The 13,993-nt window shown below is 46.2% G+C and overlaps 2 protein-coding genes across 2 annotated transcripts in view; one reads left to right on the forward strand and one right to left on the reverse strand.

The window, feature by feature from the left end:
- The window catches only part of LOC141085047 (opioid-binding protein/cell adhesion molecule homolog), a 225,731-nt gene that overhangs the window by 44,816 nt on the left and 166,922 nt on the right, over positions 1 to 13,993 (forward strand). The gene's annotated exons all lie outside the window — the stretch shown is intronic.
- The window catches only part of LOC141085046 (protein CEPU-1-like), a 1,055,154-nt gene continuing 1,054,470 nt past the window's right edge, over positions 13,310 to 13,993 (reverse strand). The window contains exon 8 of the mRNA XM_073570040.1: positions 13,310 to 13,806. Coding sequence (XP_073426141.1) covers positions 13,637 to 13,806 — 170 coding nt within the window. The 3' untranslated portion in view covers positions 13,310 to 13,636. The remainder of the gene's footprint in view (positions 13,807 to 13,993) is intronic.

Consider the following 13,993-nt stretch of genomic DNA (forward strand, 5'->3'; position numbering starts at 1 on the left):
TATTATTGCTGCTATGTACATAGTTTTCCTAGGAAAAGTGTAGTACTTAAATTCAGCCACTAGATGGGGCATTTTATGCTGTAGTGGTATATAGTTAACAGCAGTTGACCGCTCCTATGTTTTTATCTGTTAAGAAAGAAGGGATTTTCTGATTACAGTCAGACAGCCACTGGTGCCCAATCACTGCATGATTAAAGCACGGACTTAAGTGTCCAGAATCGTAGCAATGACCACGCAACGTTATAAGTGAAGAGCCCAGCCATCTGCAGTAACAGGCCTGGAAAGCAGCAAGACAGAACTACAGTGGGTTACAGCAGTGTGGTGCAGGAGCAGAAGGAAAGGCCAGGAAAGTACAGGGACGCAGGAGACTCCATGATGTGGCAACTTATCGCATGGACTGATGCCCTCAGATCTGGGGCGAAACGGATTAGGAAATCCCCAACCAAAGTGAGTGTACGCAGAGGATGCTGCATTACCGTTAAAGGCGGTAGGTCCCCGTAATGTGCTGGAGGCCATAGGAAGTACCACAGGAGAAGCTATGACAGTACAGAAGGCAACAAACTTTGGGAACAGATGATCTGATGTCTGGGGCGAAACAGGCAGAGAAGTGTCTAACCGTGGCAGAGCTAAACAGGGAGGATGCTGAGGAACCGCATGATACGGTCTGACCCGGAATGTGCTGTGTGACAGTGAGAAAAGTACAGGGAAAGAGGAAGAAATGTGTAATGTTGGACATGTGACTAATGCTGTGAAATACTTGGATGTGCTGAGGAATGAAAAAAGTAAAGTTGTACAGTTTCAAGCTGAAATGGATTGTGTCTAGATCCATGCAAAATCGTTTGCAGACAGCCTTCAGTGGCGCAGAAGAGATCCTGATGATGCTGGACCTGAAGTCACTGGTATGCTGACTAATGGACATTATTTTCATGTGATGGGAGGCCAGGGCCTAGAAGCCCAGGCGTCCTCGACCATGACTACAGCTCTGGCCCTCCCTCAGAGACACGCAGGTGTACATATCCCCTATGTGATAGACAAGCCTCTGAGAGACGTGGGTGTACACAGCAACTATGTGATAGACAAGGCTCCCGACACACACGGGTGCATATCCACTATGTAATAGATGAGGCTCCCGAGACACGCGGTTATACACCTCTCCTATGTGATAGATAAGCCTCCTGAGACTCATGAGTGTACACATCCCCTACATGATGGACGAGGCTCCTGAGACCACCGGGTGTACACATTCCCTATGTGATGGACGAGGCTCCTGAGACCACCGGGTGTACATATTCCCTATGTGATGGACGAGGCTCCTGAGACCACCGGGTGTACACATTCCCTATGTGATGGACGAGGCTCCTGAGACCCGCGGGTGTTCACATTTCCTACGTAATAGATGAGGCTACTGAGACATGCGGGTGTACATATCTCCTGTGTGATGGACAAGGCTTCGGAAAGTTGTAGGGTCCATTCTAGACCAGGGATAAAATCTGAGGATTACATTTAATTATTTTGACTTTGTGTGTTAATGAAGCTGGGGATGCAGCTTCACTCTGTAATCTGTATTGCTCAACTACCTTGGTAACCATCTGTAATAAATCTGTTCCTGCTGTCTGCAAATCTATTTTGGTCCCACTAACATTTTTTTAGTTTGGAGATGCAGACAGCTGATGTGCAAAGTCCTGAGACATAATGCAAGTGCCATTATTAAGTCTTCTAAATTCTGCATTTCTTATGAAAAAATTCAGACAGTAAATAGCACAGAGAATATGGTTATGTGGTGAAGCTGATGTATCTCACCGTTCCCATGAACTCCTCATGTTGTGCAGATGGGCCATTTATATGGATACACCTAAATAAAATAGGAATGGTTGGTGACCCAGATCGGCGCGTTGAATTTGCAGAATGGGCAAATCAAAAATTGGAACAGGACCCTCAGTTTACAGAGAACATTATGTTCAGTGATGAGGCAAACTTTTTTGGGTGGGCCATTTATATGGATACACCTAAATAAGGTGACAGTTTTCTTGCGTAGGGTGTCTTGTATTGAAATCTGCTGCAATGACCCGAGAACTGCGTTTACCAAACCTCAACACAATTTCTATCCGCTCCTCACGTGTCAACCTCTGCGACATGTCAATGGCTGTAAAAAAAGAGACACTTTTAAATAACTCAAGAAAGAATAACGTTACGTTAAAACCAAGCACACCATTGTTTTTCTTGTGACAGTCTCAATAAGTTTGATGTGCCACATGACCCTCTTCCCATTGAAAACAAAATTAAGTTGGATACAAAATGGCCGCTATGGTCAACAACCAACTTGAAAAGTTTTCCCCCTCCCATATACTAATGTGCCACAAATAGGAAGTTGATATCACCAACCATTCCCATTTTATTTGTGTATCCATATAAATGGCCCACCCTGTACATATGGCAGCAGATAAGGCCTGTTTCACACTTCTGTTTTTGACCATCAGTCAAAATCCGCCAGGTTTTGAAAAAAACGGATCCGCCATTTTTTTTTTGCGGATCCGTTTTTTTCCCCATTGAGTTGCATTACTGGCGGATCTTGACGGATGGCCATCTGTTGGATCCGTTTTTGTGAGGATCCGCCAAATTTTTTTCGTCCGCCGGCATGCCTGGACGGACCTTGCAACGTTTTTTTTGTTGTTGGATCCGCATTTTCCATTGCGCATGCCCGGAGAAAGGAACTCAGGGAGAAAATTAAACCTGAAATCCTTTCTGGCGGAGGAAAAAAAAAAATATTCTCCCTCTCTCCCTCGGCCAGCGTTTCATTTAAAATTCTTCATTCTGAGGATCCGTCAAAAAACGGATCCTTTGGCATCCATTCACATCAGTTAGGAACGGATCCGCTTTTCCGCCTTCTTGGCGGATTTTAACTGACACAAAAAACTGATGTGTAACAGAGGCCTAAGAGTCCACATTTGTACGATCAAATTGTGCAGGTGGACTTATGGCAGCGGATAAATAAGTCTGTAGGGCTTGGCGTGTCATTATGACCATTAACTCTTCATTATGGTTGAATCTGAGGACGTCCTGAAGAGATTCCGTTTACTACACTTTCTCATCTGATGATGCCGCCATTGGTGTCTTGTGTTCTGGCTAGCATGACCAGGCTCTACCTTTGCTGCAGGCATCGCCTCTCCCCCCGCCGTGCTTTGCTGCAGGCATCGCCTCTCCCCCCGCCGTGCTTTGCTGCAGGCATCGCCTCTCCCCCCGCCGTGCTTTGCTGCAGGCATCGCCTCTCCCCCCGCCGTGCTTTGCTGCAGGCATCGCCTCTCCCCCCGCCGTGCTTTGCTGCAGGCATCGCCTCTCCCCCCGCCGTGCTTTGCTGCAGGCATCGTCTCTCCCCCCCGCCGTGCTTTGCTGCAGGCATCGTCTCTCCCCCCCGCCGTGCTTTGCTGCAGGCATCGCCTCTCCCCCCCGCCGTGCTTTGCTGCAGGCATCGCCTCTCCCCCCGCCGTGCTTTGCTGCAGGCATCGCCTCTCCCCCCGCCGTGCTTTGCTGCAGGCATCGCCTCTCCCCCCGCCGTGCTTTGCTGCAGGCATCGCCTCTCCCCCCGCCGTGCTTTGCTGCAGGCATCGCCTCTCCCCCCGCCGTGCTTTGCTGCAGGCATCGCCTCTCCCCCCGCCGTGCTTTGCTGCAGGCATCGCCTCTCCCCCCGCCGTGCTTTGCTGCAGGCATCGCCTCTCCCCCCGCCGTGCTTTGCTGCAGGCATCGCCTCTCCCCCCGCCGTGCTTTGCTGCAGGCATCGCCTCTCCCCCCCGCCGTGCTTTGCTGCAGGCATCGCCTCTCCCCGCCGTGCTTTGCTGTCTGCAGGTTGTTTTTTCAGAGGAGGCTGACACTGCTGATCCATAGAAAAGATCCAGTTATGTTTCTTTGCACCACAGAGCTTCTGTGGTTATTTCTATGGTTTGGGCATATTGGAGCCAACTTTTCATGTGCTTTTGGAACAGTAGAGATTGCATCTTGGAGTTGAAAAATTGAGACATGTAGCATTTTTTTTGTGCCATACTGTTCAAACTGAAACTTCAGTGCCTGGTGCCACTTTTTTCCCTGAGGAAGCCACACTTAGTGGCGATACGCGTGGGGTTCCTCTCTCCACACACCATGCTTTGACCGGTATTTGTATCTCCGCATCCACCTACAGGCTTTTTTGCCACCTTCTTTTACCCCTAAATGGCTTTTACCATATGCTATAGTTTTTATATTTAAATCTATAGCTCAACTGACCCCATTGTTTATGGTCTTTTGCATTTGCTCTATTGGGGTTCTCCCATTGCAGCTTTAGCCACTGGACTTAAATATTCTGTCTGTTTTTGGGGTAATTTACTTCATTTAGACTATTGGCTGATTGTCACTTGTTCATTTTTGCGTTATCTGGTGCACACAGTGGAGATGGCTGCAAGGTACCTAACCGGTCCTTCAGATGTTATGGCTTATATCTTCAATGGTTTAATTGTTTTTAACGTGGTCTGTACCTTGTTTGTGTGATCCTGTGTAATCATGCTTTAATAAAATGTATTTCTAATATTTGAAAATTATTCATGGCGATTCTGGACATTTTTGTACACACCTTTTTTTCTTGAGTATTAACATGTCACCAAATCTTGCTGCAAGTCTTCTGCAGTTACTCGAGGGATTTTGAGCACCTGCTGCCTCATGAATGGTGGCTGGAGGGCGGCTTCCATTTTTTGTCCTTTCCAGGTAGTGTAGTCTGTAGTCTCTTTCTTCATTCTCAGTCTGTATTTACGATTCTCTTGTGTGATACCGATGTTTAATGTCCAAATGTACTACCGGACTGGATCAGATCTTGGGAACATTCTGCATGGAGATGAATGAGAATATCCTGCATATCACCAAATCATCACTAAATTAGATGGGGCAGAATGTGGTAGGAAAGACTGTGAGGATCACTGGACCCCAGACCTCATCACCATGTGATCATAGAGGGGCGAGGTACATGTGAGGACTAAGACTGCTGATGTTCAGGAGGAAAGCTTCTCAACAGAGGCCTGCTCTCTGGTACTGGATCTGACACGTGGATTCCAGTGATCTGTTTTCCGTGTAACAATCGCTGGGTTTCTGCTCTCTATAAAAGCTCTAAGTATAGAGTCTGGATCTTCCGGAGTTGGCATCGGACATCGCACTGTTGGGCGCTGATGTCTCCTGTTTTCCAGTATGGTAGGCAGCAGCTGCAGCACGAGATGGTCTTTTCTTCCATCTTCTGGTCAGTGCTGCTCCTTCCAGCTGGCATTGTCTTTCTGGCGAGCAGATTGTGCTTCTTCCTTTCAGTGGAAGCTTTTTCTCTGTATTATTAGTGCCCATCATCTCGCGGCTCCTGATCGTTTCATTGAATCAGCATTGGTCTTTTACATACTGGATTTGATTAATGCCAAACTCTGATAATGAGGCGATGCCAACCCAGCATGTACTGCGCGTTGTTCCTCTGCTCCTACGCGGGTGAGGGTTGCAATCCGCTCTCTTACCGAAACACAGATTGTCACATTTCTATTCAAGGCGCTCGCTCACATGTGATGAACTGTAAAGATGGCAGATGTCTGGCAGGGGGTTGCATTATGACGATGTATAATATGCGTGTTGTTCATCAATACTTTTACTGATATCTAGTTTACACTGGACAGACTTCTGTTATGTTCTAAGCCACTTCAGACCACAGTACTACTGATCGCTGCTCACCTTTAGTTTGCTGTATGAAGTTGAATCTCCCACTATGATGCAGTAATGGCATATATCGGACGGTATCGAATAACTACTATCAATCACTATGATCAAAATGTATCGCACACATATCGCAGCCTCAGGTCACCCACACTTCATTTATATCATGAAAACTATTTTTGTCTACTGATGGATCTCGTGTGTTCTGAGTGTGGTGCCTAGTATATGAAAAAAATATGCTAAAATGTTTAAGCTTTGTGCTAAATATGGAGTGAGATCTTGTAGGGTGTTCCCAATTTATGTAAGGTCTTGTGGGGTGTTCCTGGTGTACTGCGGGCCTTGTGGGTTGTTTGTGGTATACGGTAGGGTGTTCCCAGTGTATGGCGGGTCGTATAAGGTGTTGCCGATGCAGTGGTTAGTGTGTGGCAGAAGATCCCAAGAAAAGAAAATTTGTGAACCAACGGCAGGGTCATCACTACAGTCGACCCTCGCCACCTGTCTCTCCACCGTCGACCCTCGCCGCCTGTGTGTGGTAAGGACTCGCAGAACTGACAAATGTTCTACTGGCTATGATAGAAAGGCACCAGTACGCTAAACACATTGAAGCTTCATGTGCAAGATGTTGTGTAGCCAAAATCTGAACGTTTTTGTACTGGGCACATGACTGGTAGCTCTGGACCATGTTGAGATGGAAAAATTCACCCGGAGGCAATTTATTGGAGTAATTTTCTGCAGTGTGCCTGAGTGAAGTTCTGGAGGCATCACATCACACCTATCCCCTAAATGGGCTCTGTCACAACATAATGGTCGAGGGCTTGAGCTTTTGATTTTTGTCCAGATCCCAGATTTGATCAAATGTATTAAAGGGGTTGTCCACTACTTGGACAACCCCCTCTTGATCTAAAATGTTTGGCCCCAATAAAATAAAAAAGCTTATACTCCCCTCCTGTGTAGGCATCGTTCCCGCCGTATGGGTACCTTCTCTCTCCGAGGCCCCTGTGCTGTTGTGACGTGATGTCGGTGCACAATCAGAGCTGGTATTTGGCATCTTCATGGGCCAGCATTTGTCATGGATTTGCGGTTTTGAACCCTGAAATGAATTTTCATTGTGTTTAGTGATCAAATTGAGCTTTTCAGTCTTATACAATAAAGCATCTATAGGTGTAATGTGCTGGTGGAGAGGCTGGATTGGAAGGTGGTGAGAGGACACGGCTGATGCTCCATTTTAGACCCCCGAAGCTCATGGGCGCAGGGAGGTACATGACTGGGGGAGGGAGCTGTGTAGTTTTTTAGTAAAGGGTCCTGCATTGTAGGTGGAGCACAGGATGTGTGCTGGTTGCATTCTTGGAGGAGGGGAGTTTATCAGCGGGTGGGATTCCTTTATCTCTTTAACTCTTTCCTTTACCCGGAGGACAACAGGAAACATTTGCCCGCCTGCCCGCCCTGTTACAATCATTTCTACAGTTATTTACGCGCTACTTGTATGGTGATGCCTGTATTATTGTATTTGTCCTATTAACTGTTTTATATCCTATGGCCTGTATCACACTTCAGTTGTTTGACGTCAGTTGAAATCCACCAAAGTGTGAAAAACGGATCAGTTTCCACTATGGAACAAACGGATGTACCGGATCCGTTTTGTGGACGGATCCGCGAGTGTATAAAATTTAAAGGGACAGGGGAGAGAGAGACTTTTTTCGCAGCTTTCAGAACGCCATTTAGGGTTAAAATGCATGAAAGAGAAAATGTTCCGGGCATGCACAGTTTAAAATAGCGGTCCGCCTCTGGGAAAAAAAGTTACGTTGTCAGTCTATTCCAGCCGGTAGATGCTAAAATTCAGACGGATCCGTCAAAAAAACGGATGCAACGGACGACCATTAGTCAAAATCCGCTGCTAATGCAAGTCTATGGGGAAAAAAAAAACGGATCCGCCAAAAAAAAGGCGGATCCGCTTTTTTTCTAAAAACGGCGGATTTTGACTGACGTGAAACAACTGAATTGTGAAACAGGCCTTATTCCATATCTGATTCTATTACGCATATAAACAGTCCTTTGCTAAACCCTCCTAAGCCCAAGGGAAGGGTAGTCCTACAGCCATGGTTTCCTCCACAGGGTGTTTTTCCTCTCCCGAGCGCTGTAGGATGACTGTTTGCGAGTCCGAGGTCAGCTGTGTTTAAGTCCCTTCTTATAATGTATGCGGGGCCCTAGTTTATAGGTTCATACCATTGAATTAAAAAAATAAAATAAAAAATAATAATCATGATAATAATGTCTAATATGGCTTTATTTCTTTTCTTTGAATTATCAGTCAGGTGGAAGTTGCAGGAAATTACGGTGGACTAATCTGATCTAATTAAAAATGTACAATCTCATGGTGGTGAACAGGCTCGGCTATGGGGGGCCGGCCTGCATTATTTCATATGGTAATGCTTTCGGCTATCTGGCCTGGTAAAGTAGGTCTGACAGCTGGGATATCACAGTTTGTGGGAATCCCTGCGACCGATGACACCACCTGACTTCAACTATGGTTGTATAATCCAGTGATTTAAAGAAAGCTGTGGCCATTTTGACATTCAAACCTTGTGTGTTTTGTACTTTATTAGGGTTTAGGTTTACCAGAGTCACGATTTGTTTATGGGGGAGTGAAGGTCCATTCAGTCCCGTATCCGTCAGTCAAGTTCTCAGCCTCCTGCCGATCCTTTTCTCTCAGCAATATTGAGAGGCAAATAGATAAACTCCAGCATTAATAAGGGTCCATGCAGCTGTAGACACAGCAGATGGCTCTTTCTGGTGTAGGTACGGCTGACTCTATAGCGGAGAGTTAAGCTGAGTCATGTTGGCAGAACAGATGGCATGATACTGCAGACCTGGCCACAATTTCTGCCCTGGTGCTTTTAACGAAGATGTTCACAACATGCATGTCCTGGATTATCACCAACTACAATGTCTTTAAGGTCATAGCCTGCATACCACACTGCCCATCTCTGGCTGACGCTCCTCGCCTCCGGTCTGCGCACCGACGCTCCTCGCCTCCGGTCTGCGCACCGACGCTCCTCGCCTCCGGTCTGCGCACCGACGCTCCTCGCCTCCGGTCTGCGCACCGACGCTCCTCGCCTCCGGTCTGCGCACCGACGCTCCTCGCCTCCGGTCTGCGCACCGACGCTCCTCGCCTCCGGTCTGCGCACCGACGCTCCTCGCCTCCGGTCTGCGCACCGACGCTCCTCGCCTCCGGTCTGCGCACCGACGCTCCTCGCCTCCGGTCTGCGCACCGACGCTCCTCGCCTCCGGTCTGCGCACCGACGCTCCTCGCCTCCGGTCTGCGCACCGACGCTCCTCGCCTCCGGTCTGCGCACCGACGCTCCTCGCCTCCGGTCTGCGCACCGACGCTCCTCGCCTCCGGTCTGCGCACCGACGCTCCTCGCCTCCGGTCTGCGCACCGACGCTCCTCGCCTCCGGTCTGCGCACCGACGCTCCTCGCCTCCGGTCTGCGCACCGACGCTCCTCGCCTCCGGTCTGCGCACCGACGCTCCTCGCCTCCGGTCTGCGCACCGACGCTCCTCGCCTCCGGTCTGCGCACCGACGCTCCTCGCCTCCGGTCTGCGCACCGACGCTCCTCGCCTCCGGTCTGCGCACCGACGCTCCTCGCCTCCGGCCTGCGCACCGACGCTCCTCGCCTCCGGTCTGCGCACCGACGCTCCTCGCCTCCGCCTTTTAGATTCTGTCTCTCACAGGTGAAGTGTACCTACTCTAAAAATTACTGACCTCTTGAATCTTTGTAGGGGGCAAAATCGGCAGTATATCAAATACTTTGCTCACTGTACACCCAATATACAGGCAGGAGAAGTAAATCTGTGCAGTGTGTGTGTATATGTGTGTGTGATATATATTATTATTACAATATACACACAGTGGGTACAGAAATTTAGTGTGTGTATATATTATGCAATATACACACAGTGGGTATGGAAAGTATTTGGATCCCTTAAGTTTTCATTGCAGCCATTTGGTAAATCCAAAAAAGTTCATTTGTATTTTTTCTCTCACCCATGACAGTACCTCGGAGAGAGGGGATCCGCCCTTCAAGAACAGGAAACCTGCAGGATGAAAGGGTGGTACCTCTCCCTCGCATCAGTTGGTTTCCTGACCTTGATGGGGGAACCTTTCAACAGAGCGTACCTGAAGAAAATAAATCTCTGCTCCCATGAATTATCTTCTGGTCCGTAAGCCCTCCATGGCACCAAATATTATAGTCTTTCTCTAAATCTTCTAGAGTCCAGAATTTTATCCACAATATACTCTTCTTCACCATGAATAGCTTGAGCAAGGACACATGGAACACAGGGTGAATTTTAAGGTTGCCAGGAAGTTTTAAACGGAAAGCAACTGGGATAATTTGTGCAGAAATTTGAAATGTTGCTATGAATTTTGACCCAATTTAGAAGATGGTACTTTCATTTTCAGACTTTTTTTTTTTTTTTTTTTTGTAGAAAGCCAAACCTTGTCACTGACCTGAAGGGTAAAAGGGGCTTTGCGATGTTTATCTGCTGTTTTTTTGTTTTTTTTCTAATCTTCTTGGGCATTTTGGAACATCTCTATTACTTCTTTATGATCTTTCTGCAATTTTTTAAGTCTGTAGCAGCAAGAACCAAAGTATGAAATAGAAGATTAGGAATAAATACTGGATGCAAGCCGTAATCGGCAAAAAATGTAATTTGGGATGTAGAACTGTTTGGAGTTATTATATGCAAATTCTGCTGCTAGTAAATAGTCCACCCAGTCATCCTGTAGATAAGAAATAAAACAGCACAGGTATTGTTCAACAAGGGGTGGTTACCTATTTGTTTGGCCATTGCATTGAGGGTGGAAGGCAGTAGACAAATTGACAGTAACTCCTAACGCTGTAAACTGAACCACCTCTATCAGAAATGACATTGTTAGGAATTCCATGCAGCCTAAACAACTCTCCGCCCATTAATTCTGCTGTTTGTTCATCAGTAGGAATCCCTTTAGTTGGAATAAAATGGGCCATCTTTGTGAACCGATCCACCACAAGGATTATTTCTTTAGCTGGAGGTAGGAACACGATGAAATCCATTGCGATTGATCTCCAAGACGTAGATGTAACTGGAAGAGGTTGAAGTCCTAGAGGTGGCGTCTTGTTAAACAGGAGGAAACCTACCGTACTCTCTCATGTCCTTTCTGCAATTAGGCTAGCAAAAACAACGTAGTAGTAGTTCTTGCATTTTCATGACTCCAGGGTGTCCAACAAGTTTAGAATCATGAACACATTTGAGGACTTAAAGTTGAGTTGATTCAGGGACATATATTTGGTGGTTCTGCATCCAAAACCCCTCCTTAACCCCTTCACGACCCAGCCTATTTTGACCTTAATGACCTGGCCATTTTTTTTTGCAATTCTGACCAGTGTCCCTTTGAGGTAATAACTCAGGAACGCTTCAACGGATCGTAGCGATTCTGAGAATGTTTTTTCGTGACACATTGGGCTTCATGTTGGTGGTAAATTTAGGTCGATAATGTTAGCGTTTGTTTGTGAAAAAATCTGAAATTTGGGGAAAACTTAGAAAATTTTACAGTTTTCAAATTTTGAATTTTTATTCTGTTAAACCAGAGTTATGTGACACAAAATGGTTAATATATAACATTTTCTACATGTCTACTTTACATCAGCACAATTTTGGAAACAAATTTTTTTTTTTTTGTTAAGTTAAAAGTTGACCAGCGATTTTCTTATTTTTACAACAAACTTTACAAAACCGTTTTTTTTCAGGGACCACCTCACATTTGAAGTCAGTTTGAGGGGTCTATAGCAGAAAATACCCAAAAGTGACACCATTCTAAATACTGCACCCCTCAAGCTGATGAAAACTACATTCGAGAAGTTTATTAACCCTTCAGGTGTTCACAGCAACAGAAGCAACATGAAATGAACATTTAGCTTTTTAGTCACACAAATTATATTTTAGCAACAATTTTTTTTTATTTTCCCAAGGGTAATAAGGAGAAAGTGGACCCCAAAAGTTGTTGTCCAATTTGTCCGGAGTATGCTAAAACCCCATATGTTGGGGGGAACCACTGTTTGGGCGCACGGCAGGGCTTGTAAGGGAAGGAGTGCCATTTGACTTTTTGAATGGAAAATTAGCTCCAAACGTTAGCGGACACCATGTCGTGTTTGGAGAGCCCCTGTGTGCCTAAACATTGGAGCTCCCCCACAAGTGACCCCATTTTGGAAACTAGACCCCCCCCCCCCCCAGGAACTTATCTAGATGCGTAGTGAAGTGCTTAACAAATTGATCCGTAAAAATGAAAAAGTAATTTTTTTTTTCACAAAAATTTTCTTTTAGCCTCACTTTTTTCATTTTCACATGGGCAACAGGATAAAATGGATCCTAAAATTTGTTGGGCAATTTCTCCTAAGTGCACCGATAAAAATATCAGTACTCCAGTATTGGCGAATTTCCGGTTTCTTCACAATCCCCATGTGAAGGACCAGTCCCCAATATTTCATTCACTGAGTCAACGGGACTCCAAGTAGAAAATGATGAATTGGAGTTTTTGGCAAAAAATTGCAGGTCGTACAAGTTTATTTGCTTCACCATAAGACTGACATTTGACTTGATTTGTAAAAGTCTATTTCCCTGAAGTTGGCAGTCTTGAATTGGATTCCTGATTGGGGAACAAAATCAGGAATCAGTGGAGCAAAATTTTCAGGGATAGGGGTCCAGGAGGGGGCACTAGCACTAAGTTGGGGGTTACTCACATTTGCCCGTGGATCTTCTCCCCTGGCTTCTGGCTTTTCCTCCTTGGACTCTGGATGATTTCTCATCCTGCGACATCTTGGTGGTTGCAAGTCTGTCGCTGGAGGAGGAAGAGTGGGAGGAATTGAGAAAAGTGGGGTCCTCTCCCTCACTATCGGCTTCGGAGGCAATAATGTCATATGCCTCCTCAGCTGAGTACACCCTTTGTGACTAAGATGACTGGGATGAGCAGCATATTGTGTGGTGTGTGTGTGTCCAAAAAAAAAAAAAGCTAAACTTCATTATAGTGTGCGAGTGTTTGGAAGCGGCTGTCAGGCGGGGGGGGATAGGAGGGGAGCTGAAGAGATGCAGCAGATGGAGGCATTTATGGAGCCGGCAGCCGCAGCAGGGGGGATGATCAAGGGGGCAGGGGGAGGGAGCGGAGGTCGGGGGGGAATCGGACGGCGGGGGGAGCAGGCACCTCGCTCTTCAGCTTCCACGGATGGGATGAAGCTGAAGAGCGAAGGCAGCCATAGTTTACTCCACCCCTCCACATCTGATTGGAGGGATAGCGTCACATGGATGCTAGCTCCAATCAGATCTGGGGGGGTGACTAAGAGGTCACCAGAAGCAATCTAGGCCACCCCCCTGGTCCTCCTGTACCTGCAGGTCGGGTGACATTTCAGTGACTCCGGTCACCCGACCTGCAGGAACGCGATCCCACCATGACACCACATTGGCGTCACTGGACGGATTGGCACCGACGCCTACGTGGCGTCACAGGTCAGGAAGGGGTTAAAATAAAGATCAATGTCTTTAGAAAAAGTGGTTAAGAAAAAAGTCAGTTGGTATCCATCTATAATCTTTATTAAAGATTCTTTAGTATCCAGTAGCCCCAAGATATTTTTTGGATGTAGCATGGCGCAGTCAGTGTTACACCTCTCCTTAGGTTCGGTTAATATCCTGGACAGAGCATCAGCCTTGCCATTTATTGAACCAGGCCGATAAGAAATTATAAAATTAAACCTGGAGAAACTTAAGGCCCAATGGGCTTGTCTTGCAGACAACCTCTTAGTTGTACGGTTAAATTCTAAATTTTTGTGGTCAGTAAGAACAGTCACTGGATGATTGGCCCCTTCCAAAAGATGTCTCCATTATGAAAAAAGCGACTTTAATAGCTAAAAGTTCTTTATTCCCAATATCATAGTTTTTGTTCTGCCTTCATACACGTTGACACGGTGTGCAATCAGGCATACAGCATAAGCCACTTTCTGTCTTCCAAATAAGTAGACTGTTCTCTGTAGTCTAACTTGATTATTGGTGAACAGGTATAGAACATGCGGTAAAACTGTAAGAATACAAACAACATAGGTAAGTACTGGGAACATAATCACACAGCTAACACTTACAATTAACAGGAAAGTATACAGTGTGATGCAAACTTTAACATGGAAATACACAAATCTCTAATCATATCTCCTATGTACTGGCTGCTATACAGTTAATCACATCTCTGTACAATACTTACCAGATAT

The sequence above is a fragment of the Dendrobates tinctorius genome, unplaced genomic scaffold (assembly GCF_039654945.1).
Source record: "Dendrobates tinctorius isolate UK_male_01 unplaced genomic scaffold, ASM3965494v1 ptg000028l, whole genome shotgun sequence".
Taxonomy (NCBI): Eukaryota; Metazoa; Chordata; class Amphibia; order Anura; family Dendrobatidae; genus Dendrobates; species Dendrobates tinctorius.